We start from the raw sequence: 17,995 nt of genomic DNA on the forward strand, positions 1-17,995 counted from the left end.
TCTATTTCATGATACAACACAAATTCCTTTCAATTTCTAATCCAGGAACGAGTTTCAAATCCTTGCAGCTTCCTCATCTTTATACAATGACTCCAATAATTACCCAAACTCTTGACAAAAATGTCTGTTTATGCATAATCTTGGTCATAAATGCTGGGCGGTTTTCTCTATTTTCTCTCCCTTAAAAAAAAAAAAATCAGCTGAGCACCAGTGACTCACATCTGTAATCCTAGCTACTCAGGAGGTTGAGATCTGAAGATCAAGTTTTAAAGTCAGCCCAGGCAGGAAAGTGTGAGACTCATCTCCAATAAACCACCAGAAAACCGGAAGTGGGCTGTGGCTCAAGTGGTAGAGCGACAACCTTGAGCTGAAGAGCTCTGGGACAGCACCCAGGCCCAAAGTTCAGGCCCCACAAGCAACCGAAAAAAATAAATAAAGCTGGCACTAGTGGTTCAGGCCTGTAATCCTAGCTACTCAGGAGGCTGAGATCTGAGGATCACGGTTCAAAGCCAGCCCAGGCAGAAAAGTCCCTGAAAACCAGAAGTGGTGCTGTGGCTCAAGTGGTAGAGTGCTTGCCTTGAGCTGAAAAGCTCAGGAACAGTGCCCAGGCCCAGAGTTCATGCCCCACGACCAACAACAACAACAAAATCAACATGAGTGACTATGTCACAACTGCATCTGTTCATGTTTTTGTTTATAATGTACTTAAGCCTCATTTTGATCTGCAAGGATGTAAGACACCCCTCCCCCAACTAAAGTCATTCATTGAAAGAGACAGGAAAAAAGATTTAACATATCACATCGTTACACAGATTTCTTTTCAGTATGGGGTTTTTTCCTTTGTCATACTTTAAAACTTTCTTCATTTTCAAGACCACATCTGCTACCTCTGAGGCTAAAACACACACACAAAAAGAATAGTTTCACATTCACTGTTTCCATTATTTTAAGTCCTGTTCAATCTCCTTCCATTTCTCCCATCACACAATGAATGCACATGACAATGACAAAAATGGTCTTCAATGGATGGCTTTACTCATTCATTCACAAACACTAAAGGCATCTTTAAAGAATCAGGCAGTATTCAGTCACTTGGTTTGTATCAGTGAACAAAACAGAGGCATACTAGTAGAACTTCCATTCTAATAAGCAAAGTTATTACTATAAATGCACAGACCTAAATAATACACTGTAAGATATGATGTAGGAATTGTGGTATAGAGACTATGTACTGGATACTGAGAAGTCTGAAACCAAGCCTGAAGTTGGTTAGGGAGGTAATCAAAAGTACACAAGGAGAGCATTCCAATCAGAAGAACAGAGTAAAGGCCCTGGGATGTAAGAGTGTTTACTGAGTTCTATCAACAGCACAGAAAAAGGCAGGGTGGCAGGAAAAATCAGCAAACCAGAGAGTGAGTGGAGAAAAGTAGGCAGATCACAAAGGGCCTTGTAAAGAAGCAGCTTTGTGAAATGAGAAGTTGCTACCCTATCTGTCCAGAAGAGTGGTGAGTTTTAAATTAGATCTCAACTTCCAGGGCTGCTGTGTTAACAACAGACTGAAGGGGGCAATGGGGAATCAGGAAGACCAAGGACACTGGTACAATACTCAGGCTGTGGATATATTTTGAAGGTGGAAGAGCTCAGCTTTCCCAGCAGATTGGGTACAGGATGAGGGAGAAATTGAATTTTCAAAAATGACAGGCAAACTATAAAATAGCACTATGGTGCAGATGTTCCAATAATTCTGGTTTATTGGTCTCATCACATTTTAAGTTCTCTTTAGCTTACTCTTTTAGCCTACTTCCTCCCAGATACTAAGTCTAGACTGAATAATCACTGCAGGTTGATTAAATTTCTTCTTCCAGAAATGATAGATGTAACTACAAGAGCCTCTATCTATCCCAGAAGGCAATCCCAGGCTACTCTGGGTGAAATAGCTAGTTACTGGCTATGTGACTTTTAGGGAGAGTTTTATTCTCTCTAAGCCTTATTTCTGTCTTAAAAGTAAAGAGAACACTGCCCAGGGGTTGGATTGTGAGCTCTACATGAATAAACAAGAACCAAGCAATTAAAACAGCATCTAGCATCAAGTAACCAATATACAGGAGTTGCAATTATAGAATTGTGGCTCAAGTGGCAGATAATTAGCCTTAAGCAAAAACTGAGGGACAGTGCCCAGGCCCCTCTCCCTCTTCTCCCTCCCTCCTTCTCTCCCTCCTTCTCTCTCTTTCTCTCTCACAATCACACACACACACACACACACACACACACACACACACACACACACACACACACACACACACACACACACACACACACACACACACACACACACACACACACCCTGCATGAAAACCAAAATGTAGATTTGTTCCAAATAAAAGGACTCACAGTAACACTGCATTATTTATGGCAAATCCTTCTAAGCCATAGTGTCAAATGTCAAAAAGTGCTTACAATCACACATTTTTCCCCAGTTCCATACTATAGTCGATAGTAATAACATGTAGCTTATAAAATATGAATCTTCATTTTGTTTTTGTTCTACCATTTAAAACATGAAGTATCCACCACCTATTAGTGCACAACATGATTTTGCATGTCAGCACTGTGTAAGACTGGGTAACAGCTTTCTATAATAAGCTCACTCATTCATTCATTTAAACTGTAATACTGAGCTGGGTGCCAGTGGCTCACACCTATAATTCTAGCTACTTGGGAGGCTGAGTTCTGAGAATCACAATTCAAAGCTAGAATGGGCAGGAAAGTCCATGAGACACATCTCCAATTAACCACCAAAAAGCTGAAAGTAGAGCTGTGGCTCAAGTGGTAGAGCACTAGCCTTGAGCAAAAAAAAAAAAAATCTCATACTAGGTCTGTCTGTATTATATGCTAGACTTTCCTTTCAGGTGTTTATGGCTAGCACAGTTCTGGCCATCTAGGTGCTCCTCAGTGGATAAATGCAAAATAGCTGTACTTCAAAGGCATCCACCTACTATAAAATCAGAACTGTATTAGTTTCTTTATATATAGTAGTCATTTAATAAAGTTGCTGTCTTAAAGAGATGGTATTATCATGTAGAAGAAATTAATGGAAGCCCAAATGAGAAAATGCTTCAGCAATATAAATTTGGTTCCCTACCTCATGGGAAATGCTCCACCCAAAAAACAAGAATGAATTGACATAGAGTTATGCCAACTCATTCATACAAGAAAATTTTCAGATTACTTCCTCTAAATTAACTGGGGGGAGGGAGCTTAAGAAAAGAAAAATTCAGAAATTTATTAACTGTGAAAAGACTGTAGGGGAAAAATGTAAGTGGTCACAAACTTGCATTTCCAATTTCAAATATTTTTATGTTAAAAAAAACTGTAAACTAATTTATGCACGATGTGTAAACTATTCCTCTGTAAATATTCTTAGTCTACAAAAGTTATTGACAAGACAGTACTGGACACTGCAAAGCCACCAGGACAAATAAAATACTAATAGGAGTCTGGGTTCATTGGTGGCTCACGCCTATAATCCTAGTGTCTCAGTAGGCTGAGAGCTGAGGATTGCAGTTCAAAGGCAGTCAGGGCAAGAAAGGAAAGGCTGGGAGACTTAGCTCCTAAAACCGGAAGTGGAGCTGTGGCTTGTTGTAAGACTTAGCCTTGAGCACAAAAGCTCAGGGACAGTGTCCAGACGGAGTTCAAACCCCAAAACGGATTTAAAAAAAAAAATACTAATATTGATTAGTTATACTTTTTTCCTTTTTTAACACAAATTCTAAGATGAACCAAAAATTCCCCAGATGCACAGAAATGACAGTAATTCAAGCCTATGTAAAAACCAGGTAGCAAGGCAAAGCTTTTGATGATCTTTTTAAAAATCTTTATCAAAGTGAAGCTTTTTTACTCCAATTCCAGAACCATTCCCCTTCAAAACTTAGGTTACATACCTGTGTATGTATGTATATACATATATATATGTATATACATACATACAAAAGGACCTGCATATGTATGCACATGCATAGTACAGTTGGGGTGTATATACAGAGTTGGGTGTGATGTGGGTATGTATAGTGTATATACAGGGTTGGTGCCGTTTTTAATGAGAATGGGGCGGGGAGGCCCAGAAGTACTTGTAAGTAGCCAGAGCAAGTCAATTCTTCTCATAAGCCTTAATAGAGAAAAGGAGTCAAAAACGGGAGATCACTCCCCATTTCATCCCCTTCCCTTTTGGAAGAGCACACAGGCTCCCGCCTAGTCCCACTGAACTTGGCATCTGACTGCATCCGAATAACGCTGGGAAACCCACACTCACCTCAGCCTTGGCCACTCGTGTTCCCTAGGGATCTGCTGGTGCGCGCGCAAGCACACACACGCACACACGCACGCACGCACACACACACACACACACACACCTCCCACCCGGGACCACGGCTGGCCATTCCCCCACCCCCTCTGGGGAGGGTGGGGGGGGACCAGCAAGGGGTCGATCCTGAGGCCCCCGGAGCGCCAGGCAGGCAGGCTGGGCCGGCGGCCGGCCGGGACCGGGAGGTGCACTGGCCCCACAGGCGCGTAGCCCCAGCAGCCGAGCCGGAGCGGGCGGGGGAGGGCGGGCGAGGCCGGGGCGGGCGCAGCCCACCCGCGCTCACCGTCGATGTTCTCCCGGTCGCTGATGTGCTGCAGGTTGCAGCCCGTGTCTTCGCGGCTCAGGTCCGTGTCGGGCCGGTAGGACTCCAGCCGGGAGTGGGCATTCCTCCGGAGCTTGGGGCTGGACGACACGCAGCACGAGGTGGTGTTCCCCATGGTCGGCGACCCCCGACGCCTGCTGTTCGCGTCTTCCTCACGGTCGCGGGGAGCGGGGCGCCGGCCGGCGCCGGGCACTAGCGGCAGGGGCGTGAGGAGAGGCCTGCCCGCCGCCGCCGCGGGAGGGCGGAAGCCTCAGCCGGCCGCCGGGTCAGTGGCGGCGGCGGCGGCGGGGCCTCGCCATGGGCGGCGGCGGCGGCGGCGGCGAACTGGAAACGGCGGCGACGAGCGAGCGGGGACGCCGACTCCCCTCAGCCCCCGAGCGGGCCTCTGGGGCCCGGCGGGCCTGGACGAGACCGAGGAGCGCTGCGGTCGGCGCGACTGCAGTCGCCACGCCGAGCTCACCCCGCCGCGGCCATGGCGGGCGGCGCCGCGTAGGCCGCCTCCCCCGCTTCCCGTTCGAAGCCCGGTTCTAAGGCGGCGGCGGCGGTGGCCTCGGCAAGCGGTTCCGGTTCACGCCGGAGATACTCGGGTGCGTGCCCCGCGGGCGAAGAACGTGGGCGCGGCCCGGGGCCGCGCGAGGCGAGGCGCGGAGGGGCGAGGCGCGGTGCGGAGGAAGATGCTCGCTCGCGCCCGCTCGCGCCCCGCCCTCGGCGCCCGGCCCCGCCCCCCGCCGCCCTACTCCGGCCCTGACCCCGCCTCCCGCCCGCCTCTTCCCCCTGCCCTGGAAGCGGATCCGCCGCCGAGGGGAAAGTGCGGCTTCGGGTTTCCGAGCCCTCCTCGCGCTCGCTGGGAAGCCGCTGGGAACTGGCCGCCCTTCTCTGAGGGTCTCTGCCCCTGCGCTTCCTGGAGATGAGGCCTCCCGCCAGCGCTCCAGGGAGCGCTCCCGGAGGCCTAGCCGACCGGGCTGGGGCGCCGACCCGCGGGCCGGGGCTGCTTGGGAAGGTTCGGCGCGCACGGAATGAGCGCTTGCCTGGCAGGCACAGGCCCCGAGGGCGGCCTCAGCTTCGAAACGGGGGGAAAAAAGCACATGCATACACAGGTGTATGCTTTTGAGCATATATATGTATGTTCAGAGGAGTTAGTGGGCTGGGGGTGTGGCCCAGAGCACCAGGCCCCGGGTTCGATTCCTCAGCACCACATACACAGAAAAAGCCCGAATTGGTGCTATGGCTCAAGTGGTAGAGCGCTAGCCTTGAGCAAAAGACGCTCAAGGACAGCGCCCAGGCCCTGAGTTCAAGACCCAGGACTGGAAAAGAAGAAGGAGAAAGAGGGGCGGGGGAGGAGGAGGAAGAAGAGGAAGTTAGGATTGATCTTGGAGAACTCTCTGCTGGGCCTTGAGCTATTGGAGGCCCCTGGACTGTTGCAAATGTCACGGTGGCTGCGGTGATTTGATTTCCTTGGAGATTTCCATCGACCATCCTTGTTTTACTTGGTTAAGGCCGTGGCGTTTTGTGGTGCTGGAAACAGGGTTTGTACCAGTTTACTAAGGTAAAAAAAAAAAAAAAAGTATGTGGATGTGCCCGGTTCCTCTTTGAGAGCGGGTCAGAGCTTGAAAAGAGTATGAGGTGAGGGGGGTGAGGGGGAAGAGAATAAAAAGATCCCCCTCCTTTTTCCACACAGTCACTGAAGGAGCCATTGCAAGGGCGCGGAGCACAAGCATGCCAGTAAGGGCAGTGATAGTTACCTTGCATCAACAATGAGTAGACCACAACCTGTGCTGCCCCTCTTTTGCATAGAAATATTTGCACGTGTATTAGTCTATATAGGGGGAAAGCAACGAGCTCTGAATTGTAGTGATGCCATTTGTTGAGGTGTCCATGACCTTAGGAAATAAGCGGCTTGCTGAGAGGAAATGTAAGAGGGAAGTTCTAAAGAACAGCAACGGGGGAGGGTGTGAGTACAGGACAGCTAGTTGAAACAATGTCCTTCATGAACTCTGCTCACCTTGCTTCCCAGGAATTAATGAGGCATGCCAATAAGTCAGGGATCTACACATTTACAATATGGATAAAGGTGGCTAAAAGTGGAGAGACAGGTTCCCATATTGTCTGTTCTGAGGGCTGCTTTATGATTTGGTCATGTACATGGATTGGCATTTACTCAGGCATATTAAGGTGTATTTTTATTCATAAGATTTAGGTTTATGTTGTGTTTGTAGGTCTTAAGAGGAGATACATGATTCAGAGAGAGCATTTAGGCAGGTCCTTGGGCATTGTTAACAAGGAAGAATATCTGGAGGTATAGGAAGAGATAGGGTGTGGAGGCAGCCACATACACTTGCTACAGTGAGGTACCGGATGCAGGGATTCTTTTGTCCCTTTGTTATTCCCTACTCCTCTAGTTGCATTCTCCTTAGGAATACAGTTGCTTAAACTTAGTATGGAGTGTTACTCCTGGTGAACAGGCTTGAAGAGCAAATATGGGTGTTAAGGTCCCAGTAGTGAACTACAGATACCAACTGCCCCTATGCATCCACACCTTCAAACTCCAAGCAGAAGGCTTGGAATGTGGCTTAGTGATAGAGAGCTTGCTTAGCATGCATTCCATTCCTCAGTACCACATAAACAGAAAAAGCCTGAAGTGGCTTTATGGTTTATGTGGTAGAGTTCTAACCTTGAGCAAAAAAAAGAAGCTCAAGGACAGTTCTCAGGCCCTGAGTTCAAGCCCCAGGACTGGCAAGCAGAGTTGCTCCTGCCCCGCACATACTGACACTTTAGGAAAAAAAAATCGCAGAACACTAACCAATGCCTAGCAGAGGCAATGTAATCCCAAAATAATAGTGAAAGAGCCCTTGCTAGATGCTAGGGACTGTACTGGATATTTTTCACATCCAAGCCTATGCTGTTACTCCCATTCTATAAATAAAGATACTTGATGGTGGTGGTGGTAGTGGTGGTGGTTATTCATTTTGTGCTTGTCTTAGGCTTGAACTCAGAGCCTGGGCACTCTCCCTGAGCTTTTTTGCTCAAGGCTAGCACTCTATCACTTTACACCACAGCTTCTCTTCCAGCTTTTTGGTGGTTATTTGGAGATACAAGTCTCACAGACTTTCCTGCCCAGCAGGCTTAGAACTGGAATTCTCAGATCTCAGCCTCCTTAGAAGCTAAAATTATAAGTTTGAGCCATGGGCCCAGAAATAAAGACACTTTTATAAGTAAACCTGTCTATGATCAAAATCCTGAGAAATGGATGAACTACAAATTTGAACCTGGTTCTGATTACAAAGAAGTCTGCTCAGTGTCAGAAACTCAAGCTTCTTACCCATTTCCCTACCCTAACCCCTATACATACACCTCTTACACTGAAAGGAGAAAAGCAGATTGGGAAAAGCTACATTTGTGATTGGAAAAAAACTGGTGTTGCTTCCCTCCTACTTAGGACTTTGAGTAAGTGAAAAGAAAGATAAAGGGGTAAGAGGAGTCTTGTTACTTCTAGGAGACTGGGCCCTCCTGACTCAACGAAAAAAACAGCAGGGTTAAGGAAAAGCATCATGCAGAAATGCACACACATTTAGCCTCCACTTATCACTTGGAAATCTAACTGCAAGGACAGTTTCTCTGAGGTATGAACATAACCAGCATGAGGGAAGGGGTTCTGGCAGCGTGATAACTACAAATAATGCCAAAGCCTCTAAATGGTCAGCCTTCTTACAGAACTCACTACCACCCCTGATGAAAGAATTATTTGTGATATATTTCCCTTCTTTCTCCATAATCATTATTCAAGAATTCATCATACACAAATAGGGGACTTTGTAAACTAGCAAAGCCAGTGCTCTTTTAGAGATAGAGGTTGGGTTTTGTTTTGTTTTGTTTTGTTTTGTTTTGCAGTAGTAGGATTCATTCTCAACAACATTTTCTGTGGAGCCATCTCTAATCCATAATTTGTTAGAATCAAATCATATGGCTGGCTGCTGGTGGCTCACGCCTGTAATCCTAGCTACTCAGGAGGCTGAGATCCAAGGATTGTGGTTCAAAGCCAGCCCGGGCAGGAAAGTCTATGAATCTCCAGTAAACCACCAGAAAACCAGAGATGGTGCTGTGGCTCAAGTGGTAGAGCGCTTGCCTTGAGCTGAAGAGCTGAGGGACAGCACCCAAGCCCAGAGTTCAAGCCCCACCACTAACAAAAAAAAGAAAAAGAAATAATTAACTCCCATGATTTGTAAGATCGACTTAAAAACACAAATCTAGGACTAGGGATATAGCTCATTGGTACAGTCATTGCCTAACACACAGGAAGCCCTGGGTTCTAACCCGGCACTCGAAATAAAGGAACAAGAAAGAAAGAAATCAGCAACTGTCACCATAGTTGAATCTGTTGGAGCATATTAGCAGCCTTGTATTTTGTACTCAAATCCATAAAATACAACTCAACCCCAGAACTCTTAAATGACCTCACATAACACAGAAAAACATTGTGCCTAGATTAAAAAGAGGAAATGCATGGTCAAGGAAGCAAAGAATCCTGCTCAGGGTTTACATACCCTTATCATCTGGTCACTAGTTTCCCTCATCAGTTACTCAAACATTTTTAAGACAATTATGGAAAATCCAAGACCCTTTGTCATTGGAACAGCTGCCACCTGCTACCTTTTACGTTCCAGTGGCCTCCTCTCCAAGTATCTTTCATTAGTACTTGATGAAAGCTATCCATAATAAGCCAGCAATAACGCAAGTGTTTATTTTGACTGCCACTTGACCTTGAGCAGTGCTAGTAATTCATTTGTTGAGAAAATGTTTAAGATCATATGAGCCAAGCACCTTGGAGATACAAAGTAGATATAAGATAAAAATTTCTGTACTTGAAAAGCTCACAGAGAGTCCTATAAACAGTCACAAGAACAAGTTTAGAATAGTTCCCATAGTGAGAGTAATTATGTCAAGTTAGTGTTAAGTTTGACAAATGGTTTCCTGCTACCTATAAATATCTAGATTTATCTCTAACAGGCATATCTATTCCCTACTGAATGATTTAGTCCCATGAAGTAACAAAATGCCTACAGATTCTCTGTCAATGAAAATTTGCGCAAGAAAATAAAGATAGCTAGATTTAAATATTAGTGCCAAATCCTCTGGATCAGGGTAACTGCCAGGAATATTGTGAATAGCGGTCAGATGTTTTGTTCCATTTAGCAAGGAAGAGGGTTGCCATAAATGAAGGAGGTAGGGAAGACACTACTTATGCAAAGTCTTCCTTTATAGGATATGTAATGAGGAAGGAAACCGACACTATTGCTAGATATTTAGGAGAAAGACCTTGGAGAATGGTTCCATATCAAATGTACTTCAGTATTGAGAATCCACCATGTTTTTATGTCAAGGCAAATGGAAAGGATATGTGTCTGAGATCCAGGATATACTTTTAATAAGGCAAGACTAGTATCTAGCAAGGAGGGCCATTCATAGGTCAGTCTGAAGAGGCTTCCACATGCCTGTCCAATGTCCATTTTTCCCATCTTCCTTACAAGACCTTCCATTTTCTGAGAAACATCAGTTTATTAGCCCAAAGAAGACAACTAAAGATCTAAGTCTACCCAATGAAATGTGAGTAGAAGCTTCCTCTTTTTTGCTTCTTGAAATGTGGACATGATGGCTTAGATTGCTAGGCTGTGCCAGCACTGGTGTTTCATGCCTGTGATCCTTGCTACTCAGGAGGCTGAGATCTGAGGATTGCAGTTCAAAGTCAGCCTGGGAAGAAAAGTCTGTGAGACCATTATCTCCAGTTAACCGCCAGAAAATCGGAAGTGGCTCTGTGGCTCAAGTGATAGACCACACATCTCAGGCTGAAAAGCCGAGGGACAGCGCCCAGGCCCAGAGTTCAAGGCCCACAACTGACAAAAAAAAAAAAAAAGAAAGAAAGAGAAAAAGAATGCTAGGCATTGATTCTGAAATACTATGTGACCTTTGAAGACAGAAAGAAGTCATCTAATACAAAACTGACCATAGGGCTAGGAATGTGGCTTAGTGGTAGAGTGCTTACCTAGCATGCATGAAGCCCTGGGTTCAGTTCCTCAGACCATATAAACAGAAAAAGCCAGAAGTGGTGCTGTGGCTCAAGTGGTAGCGTACTAGCCTTGAGCAAAAGAAGCTCAGGGACAGTGCCCGGGCCCTGAGTTCAAGCCTCAGGACTGGCAAAAATAAATAAATAAAATAATGGAACACATCTACAATCCTAGCTACTCAGAAGATTACAAGTTTTAGGCCAGCCCTACCCCACTGGAGATGGAGAAGAAAAGAGACCTTAGCTCCAAATCAAGATACAACCAGCAGGACAGGAGTGTGCTTGCTCAAGTGCTTGTGTACCATGCTCAAAGCTCTGAGTTCAATCCCCAGTACTGGAAAACAGCATAACGATTAAAAAGAAAGGTAGCCTCTGTTTTGTTTTATAACATTATAAACATTTTCCTGTACCTGAAATTATTTACAATGACTATACATTATACCATCTATATGAATCAATTTAAGGAGCTATTCCCACTTAGTAGATTTTCATTTCTTTTTCATTCTAAGAAGCAGTTCTCAAATGAGCTCTTTTGGGTGCTGATCTGGTATTTTCCTATTTTCATAACAGAATTGATTAGAATCTTCAGGTCATGTTAACCAGAAAGGAACATTTTTAAATCTCATGAGCTACCATGCCTGGCTTAATATATAGTATATTATTAATCTGTATTTCTCTATGCAGATTCTGAAGTAGGAAGCAGAACTTGTCTTAATACTAAGATTGGTAACACCTAACAAAGCCAAGACACTTTCTAGACAAATTCCCAGTACTTATTCAGAGCAATAATTGTCTCAATCTTTTTTCCCCTATAGCAGATCAGAATAAATTTTGCACAACATGGGAAAATTGCATACCATTGACAATCGATATTAAACTAGATCTAGCCCTGATAACACTTCAGCATGTTATTTTCTCAAATTAACATTTCTATTTGTATGTTTACATACATATATATATATATGTATATGTATGTGTGTAGGTATATATATATATGTATGCACATCAGAATTGGGGCTTGAACTCAGGACCTAAATGCTGTCCCTTAGCCACATCTCTGTAATTGGAGATGAGAGTCTCATGGACTTTCCTGTCTAGTCTGGCTTTGCAACCATGATCCTCATATCTCAGCATCCCAAGTAGCTAGAATTACAGGCATGAGCTACCTATGTCCAGCAACATTTCTTTCTTTCTCTCTTTTTCCCTCTTTCTTTCTTTTCTTTCTTTCTCTCTCTTCTTTCTTTCTTTCCTTTCTTTCTTTCTTTCTTTCTTTCTTTCTTTCTTTCTTTCTTGTCAGTCATGGGGCTTGAACTTTGGGCCTAGGTGCTGTCCCTGAGCTCTTCAGCTCAAGACAAGCTCTCTACCACTTGAGCCACAGCTCTACTTCTGGTTTTCTGGTGGTTAATTGGAGATAAGAGTCTCATGGACTTTTCTGCCCAGGCTGGCTTTGAACTGCAATCATCCTCCTGAGTAGCTAGGATTACAGGCATCAGCCACCAACACCAGGCTTCCAGCAACATTTTTTTTAAGCTCCCATCTTGGAGCTTAAACTCAGGGCTTGAGCTTCTTTTGCTCAAGGCTAGCACTCTACCATTTGAGCCACAGTGCCACTTCTGGCTTTTTCTGTATATGTGGTACTGAGGAATTGAACCCAGGGCTTCATGCATGCTAGGCAAGCACTCTATACCACTTAGCCACATTCCCAGCCCAACATTTCTTTTATTGTTGTTTTGTTTCTTTTTTTGTTTAGTCAAGCAGGTGAACTTATAGATGATAATATCTACATGAACTGATGTGACTATTACAGATCTCATACAGACTTCTTTCTGTTACTTAGTTCTTAGTCTTCATTTCTTTGGGATTTGATCATGGCAAAGTATAAGAAGTTAAGTCTTAATGGATTCAATTGTATGATAAATGCCAAGAAATACACTTGAATGATAAAAAGAAAGAAGTGGGGACCCTTGTCTTCCATGTTCATCTCACCTCCACTTTCACACATTTTACTATCCAAGGAGTTGATGCCTTCCATTTGAAAATAACACCCATAACATCTGAAAAGCTCTTTATGCTGCACTACTGGGTTAGAAAGAAGCCTATCAAAGCATGCAAGCATGCAAGCCCTTCTTTCCTAGTGAGTAAACCCTTCCTGCCTAACAGTGTACCAGAATTTCCAGCTGGCCATTTTGGGGGGACTTAGGCTTTAAAGTTCTGTCTTGTCAATTTGTTGGGGTTTTTAAATTTTTATTATTTATATATTTATTGCCAGTCTTGGGGCTTGCACTCAGGGCCTGAGCACTGTCTCTGAGCTTCTTTTACTCAAGGCTAAAACTCTACCATGTAAGACATAGTGCCACTTCCAGCTTTTTCTGTTTGCGTGGTACTGAGGAATCAAACCTAGGGCTTCCTGCATGCTAGGCAAGCACTCTACCATAAGGCACATTCCCAGCCCAATCTGTTTTATTTTTACCTTAGCATTTCATATATGCAAATGTATTTTAATCAGATTGGCCCCTTTGCTTTGTTCCAGAATCCCATGCTGTCTTTAATAAGTGATATTGGGAATATCCTTGCATCAACCTGGCACTCTTCTGTAATAACATGGTAAGTACCTCATGTATCTGGATAGTTGATTGGTGTCTTCAAGACCATGGCAGCATTTATAAGCCTAAATCACTCAGGAGGCTCAGAAGAGCTAGAGAAAGAAGAAGCAACAAGAGCACAGAACTGTTCTGGGAGTGAGGAGGGCAGAGCAGGAGCTACTATGGACATATGGGAATTGAATACTAGGGAAGAGATGAAAACAGTAAATTCCTCATAGGAAAGTCCTCATTGCTGCTGGGCGCTGGTGGCTCACGCCTGCAATCCTAGCTACTCAAGAGGCTGAGATCTGAGGATTGTGGTTCAAAGCCAGCCTGGAGAAGGAAAGTCTCCTTTGAGACTCATTTCCAATAAACCCCCAGAAAACTGGAAGTAGTGCTGTGGCTCAAGTAGTAGAGCATTTGCCTTGAGCTGAAGAGCTGAGGGACAGCATCCAGGCCCAAAGTTCAAACCCCACAACTGACATAAAAAAAAAAGTCCTCACCATTCATTTCCTTTGCTTCCCAAAGCATACACTTGATGACTATGCCTTGGGAAGCTTCTGTGTAGAATGCTAAGCAGAGTGAAGAAGATGACTTAAGTCACCTGTCTGCTGTTTAGCACATGAACATTGTGATTGGAATAGAAGACAGACCTCAGGAAGCAAAAATAGTTCCACTCATGGGGCGATAGCCGGGGAAGGGTAATGTGAACCTTGGGCCAGGGTGCTGTCCCTTAGCTTTTTACCCTACCACTTAGTTTTTCACTCTACCATTTGAGCCATACCTCCACTTCTGGCTTTAGCTAACTACTTGAAGATAAGAGTCTCACACACTTTCGTGCCTGATCTGACTTTGAACCTCAATCCTCAGATCTTAGTCTCCTCGCCATGTGTATGTGTGTGTGAGAGAGAAAGAGATAAAAGAGAGAGAGAGAGAGAGAGAGAGAAATAGAGAGAGAGAGAGATGCCAGTTTAGGAGCTTGAAACCCAGGTTGTGTGCTGTCACTGAGATTTTTCTTTTTCAAGGCTAGTGTTCTACCACATGAGCCCCAGTCTACTTCTAGCTTTTTTAGTCCTTATTTGGAGATAAGAGTCTCATAGACTTTCTTAGCTGGGCGGGCTTCAAACCACCATCCTCAGATCTCAATGTGAGTAGCTAGGATTATAGACCTGAGCCACCAGCAACCAGCTTATTTCTACTCTTGTTAAGAGTCTTCTCCACTCATATATCTGTATTGCTGATTGTGAAAAACTTGACAGGAATATTAATATTCACAGATGTTAAATTCTTGGAGAAGATATGATAAAGACTGCCACTTAATTTTTAATGGTGAAAAACTGAATGCAACCTAAATACCAATGAATGATGGCTAATTGAGTAAACTGCTCCATACGCATACATTCACAACAGAAAAATAAGGTGGCCCACCTTTATTTATCATTATGAAGAAAACCACAAACTATTACAGACAGCCAAAATGGACTTCAAAAAAAAAAGCTGTCACTTGTCACTGGTGGCTCATATCTGTAATCCTAGGTATTCAGGAGGTTGAGATCTGAGAACTATGTGGTCTGAAGCTAGCCCAACAAGAAAGTTCACAAGACTCTCATCTACAATTAACTACCAAAAAAGCTAGAAATGGAGCTGTGGTTCAAGTGGTAGAGCCTAGCCTTGAGCATAAAAACTCAAGGACATTGTCCAGGCCCTGAGTTCAAGCCCCAGGACTGACATAAAAACCAAACAAACAAAAAAGTGTCATGTGAGCACAAAAACTCAATCATGAGGCCTGAACTCTGGGTCTGGGCGCTGTCGCTCAGCTCTTCAGCTCAAGGCTAGTGCTCTACCACTTGAGCCACAGCGCCATTTCCACCTTTTTCTGCCTATGTGGTGCGGAGAAATCAAACCTAGGGCCTTATGCATGCAAAGCAAGCACTCTACGACTGAGCCACCTTCCCAGTCCCAAAAATACATTTTTAGGAAGATTCAAAATAGAGTCTTTAAATGTAAGTCTTTAAACGTAAGTTATATTTTATTTTGTTTTTGTCCACCCTTTTTAATTTATTTTTACTTTAAATCTATATCGTTTCTATAAACAATAATGCATGTCCTTCCACCAAAAAAAAAATAGGTTAGCTAAATCTTTTTACTTCAAATACTTTCCCTCTGATTTCTAAACCATAATGTTTCTACTAACATAAAGGATTGTAGAATAAAATCAGTGCCTATAAACAACAAAATCCAAGCTAGAGGATATCTCCACTCACATGTGTGACTATAACACCAAAAGTGGAAGCTGTGATTCTAGTGTAGGAAAAGAGCAACCTGGGAATTTGGCATTCTGTACAGAATTCTGAATCTGAGACTAAAGGAGCATCCACTTGGGTTAGAGGTATGGCTTAAGTGATAGAGCACCAGCCAGTGAACAAAAGCAAGTGTCAAGTTTGAGCACCAGTCTCTGACAAAAAAGGAGCACCCCACTGGTACAGTTCTTTTTATTTTTATGTTTTTATCTTATTGTTAGCTCTGAGGCTTTAACTCAGAGCCTAAGTGCTGTACTTGAGTTTTATGCACAAAGCTAGCACTCTGCCACCTGAACTTCACTTCCAACTTTTGGGTGGTTAATTGGATAGAAGAGTTACACAGACTTTCCTGCCCAGGCTGGCTTTGAACAATGACAATCAAATCTCAGCCTCTTGGGTAGCTAGGATTATAGGCATGAGTCACCTGGCACCCAGCTCACTGGTACAGTTTTTGTTTTTGAGTAATGAACATATAATCCTCTGTTTTATTTAGCATAATATAAAATTATATTAGATGCTTTTTGTCACTTTCATTTTTTCCAGGTGTTTTTTGGTGTTTTTTTTTTTCCTTTTGGTTTTGGGTTTTAGGTTTGGTTCGTTGGTTAGTTTTTTGATGGAACTGGAGTTTGAACTCAGCACTTGGTGCTTACTAAGCTCTGATTCTGTTCTTTTAAGGGTCTGCTGTTTTCCCATTGCCTTTTCCTCAGAGCTATACTGAGTAACTTTGAAGTGAGGGAGCTATATGTGCAAATTACTGATGCCTTTTAATGATTACAATATTTGCAAATGTAACTGTCTTGAAAATGTAACTGCAGCTTTTTCCCCAGCTCTCTTAGCTCTTTTTCCCAGCTCTCTCTCTTTCCCAGCTCTCTTTCCCAGCTCTTTTCCCCAGCTCTTTCCCAGGCGTTTCCCAGCCTCGTGGAGAGCCAAGATGGTCTGGTGCCAGCTGGAACGATGATTAAACCTACCCCTTACCTGGAAAAAAAAAAAAAGAAAGAAAGAAAAGAAAAGAAAAGAAATATAACTGTAAACCATATTCTTTTTATGAAAAAAAAAAACAAACATTTCTTAGCCAGACACGGCAATACACATCTGCAATCCCAGCTACTTGGAAGACAGAGATAGGGAAACATGGTGGTTTAAAAACAACCCAGGCAAAAAGTTGACAAGACGCTATCTGAAAAATAAAGCAAAAAAGGGGTGTGGCGCAAGTTTAGAGCCCCTGCCTAGCAAGTGAGTTGTCCTGAGTTCAAATGGTAATACAGGAAAAAGAAATCCAAGGTCTAAACTTAGAAGATAAGAAAATTAAATATGTATAGTGCAGATAGTGTGCAAAGGGAGAGTGAAAAAGAATAACTTCAACCCTTTAAGAAACATTCACTAAGAAAGAGAACCCCTTAAGAGAGGAACACAAAGGCAAATGCCTGTGTGACATCCGATCATGTAAAATAATATCAAAATGAACTCCGGGAAATGGAAAAGAGATTTTTTTTCTTTATTGTTGCTTTTGTTTTCTTTTTGTCTTGTTTGTTCATTTATCTGTTTGGGGTAGGATAAAGGATGAACAAATGAAGCAGTGATACTCACTAGATACTATGTTGAAAATAAACTATACAACTTGTAGGTGAGAACAGGAGGGAAAAATTGGGAAAGAGGGAAGGAAGGGATAACATTGTCCAAAAAGAAATGTATTTATTACCTGGCTTATGTAACTGTAAGCCCTCTGTATATCACCTTTATAACAATATTTTTAAAAAAGAAAGAGAACCCATATACTGTTGCTTGAGCCTAAGTGATTAATGGTTTGATTACAGGTTCTAAGTGATTAGAGGTTTGCCATATCTGCTTCATAAACCAGACTCTGCTGTTACTACCCACTCGAACCCAGGTCTCCCACCATTCAGCTAGCCTTCTACATCATCTACTCTTGAGACACATACTATGGCTGCACTCTATAAGTTACATGGCATGACTGAACACCATTAATCCAAATATATTTCAATGCAACTGCTAAAGATAAGAGCTTGTATCTGTTTATAATAAAAGGCCTGGTCGGGCACCGGTGGCTCACACCTGTAATCCTAGCTACTCAGGAGGCTGAGATCTGAGGATCATAGTTCAAAGCCAGCACAGGCAGGAAATTCATGACACTTTTATCTCCAATTAACCACCAGAAAACCAGAAGAGGTCTGTGGCTCAAGTGGTAGAGTGCTCACCTTGAGCTAAAGAGCTCAGGGATAGCATCCAGGCCCAAAGTTCAAGCCCCACACCTACAAAACAAAAAGTAATCGAAGTATTTGAATAAATTCCTTGACTTCAAATAAGCCAATACAACCAAGTTACATCAACAAAAATATAGGTGTCTAGCTCAAT

At 43.5% G+C, this 17,995-nt stretch overlaps 1 protein-coding gene across 5 annotated transcripts in view; it reads right to left on the bottom strand.

The window, feature by feature from the left end:
• Ccny (cyclin Y) overlaps positions 1 to 17,995 on the bottom strand; it is a 217,735-nt gene that overhangs the window by 156,943 nt on the left and 42,797 nt on the right. Inside the window, exon 1 of one of the 5 annotated variants that reach the window (XM_069990623.1) lies at positions 4,644 to 5,266. The exons of 3 other annotated variants lie outside the window; for them this stretch is intronic. In XM_069990623.1, coding sequence (XP_069846724.1) covers positions 4,644 to 4,797 — 154 coding nt within the window. In that variant the 5' untranslated portion in view covers positions 4,798 to 5,266. Of the gene's footprint in view, positions 1 to 4,643; positions 5,267 to 17,995 lie in introns of those variants that run through there. One more of the 5 variants, XM_069990624.1, reaches the window with a different exon arrangement.

The sequence above is a fragment of the Dipodomys merriami genome, unplaced genomic scaffold (genome assembly GCF_024711535.1).
Source record: "Dipodomys merriami isolate MVZ:Mamm:240054 unplaced genomic scaffold, mDipMer1.0.p SCAF_4, whole genome shotgun sequence".
Taxonomy (NCBI): Eukaryota; Metazoa; Chordata; class Mammalia; order Rodentia; family Heteromyidae; genus Dipodomys; species Dipodomys merriami.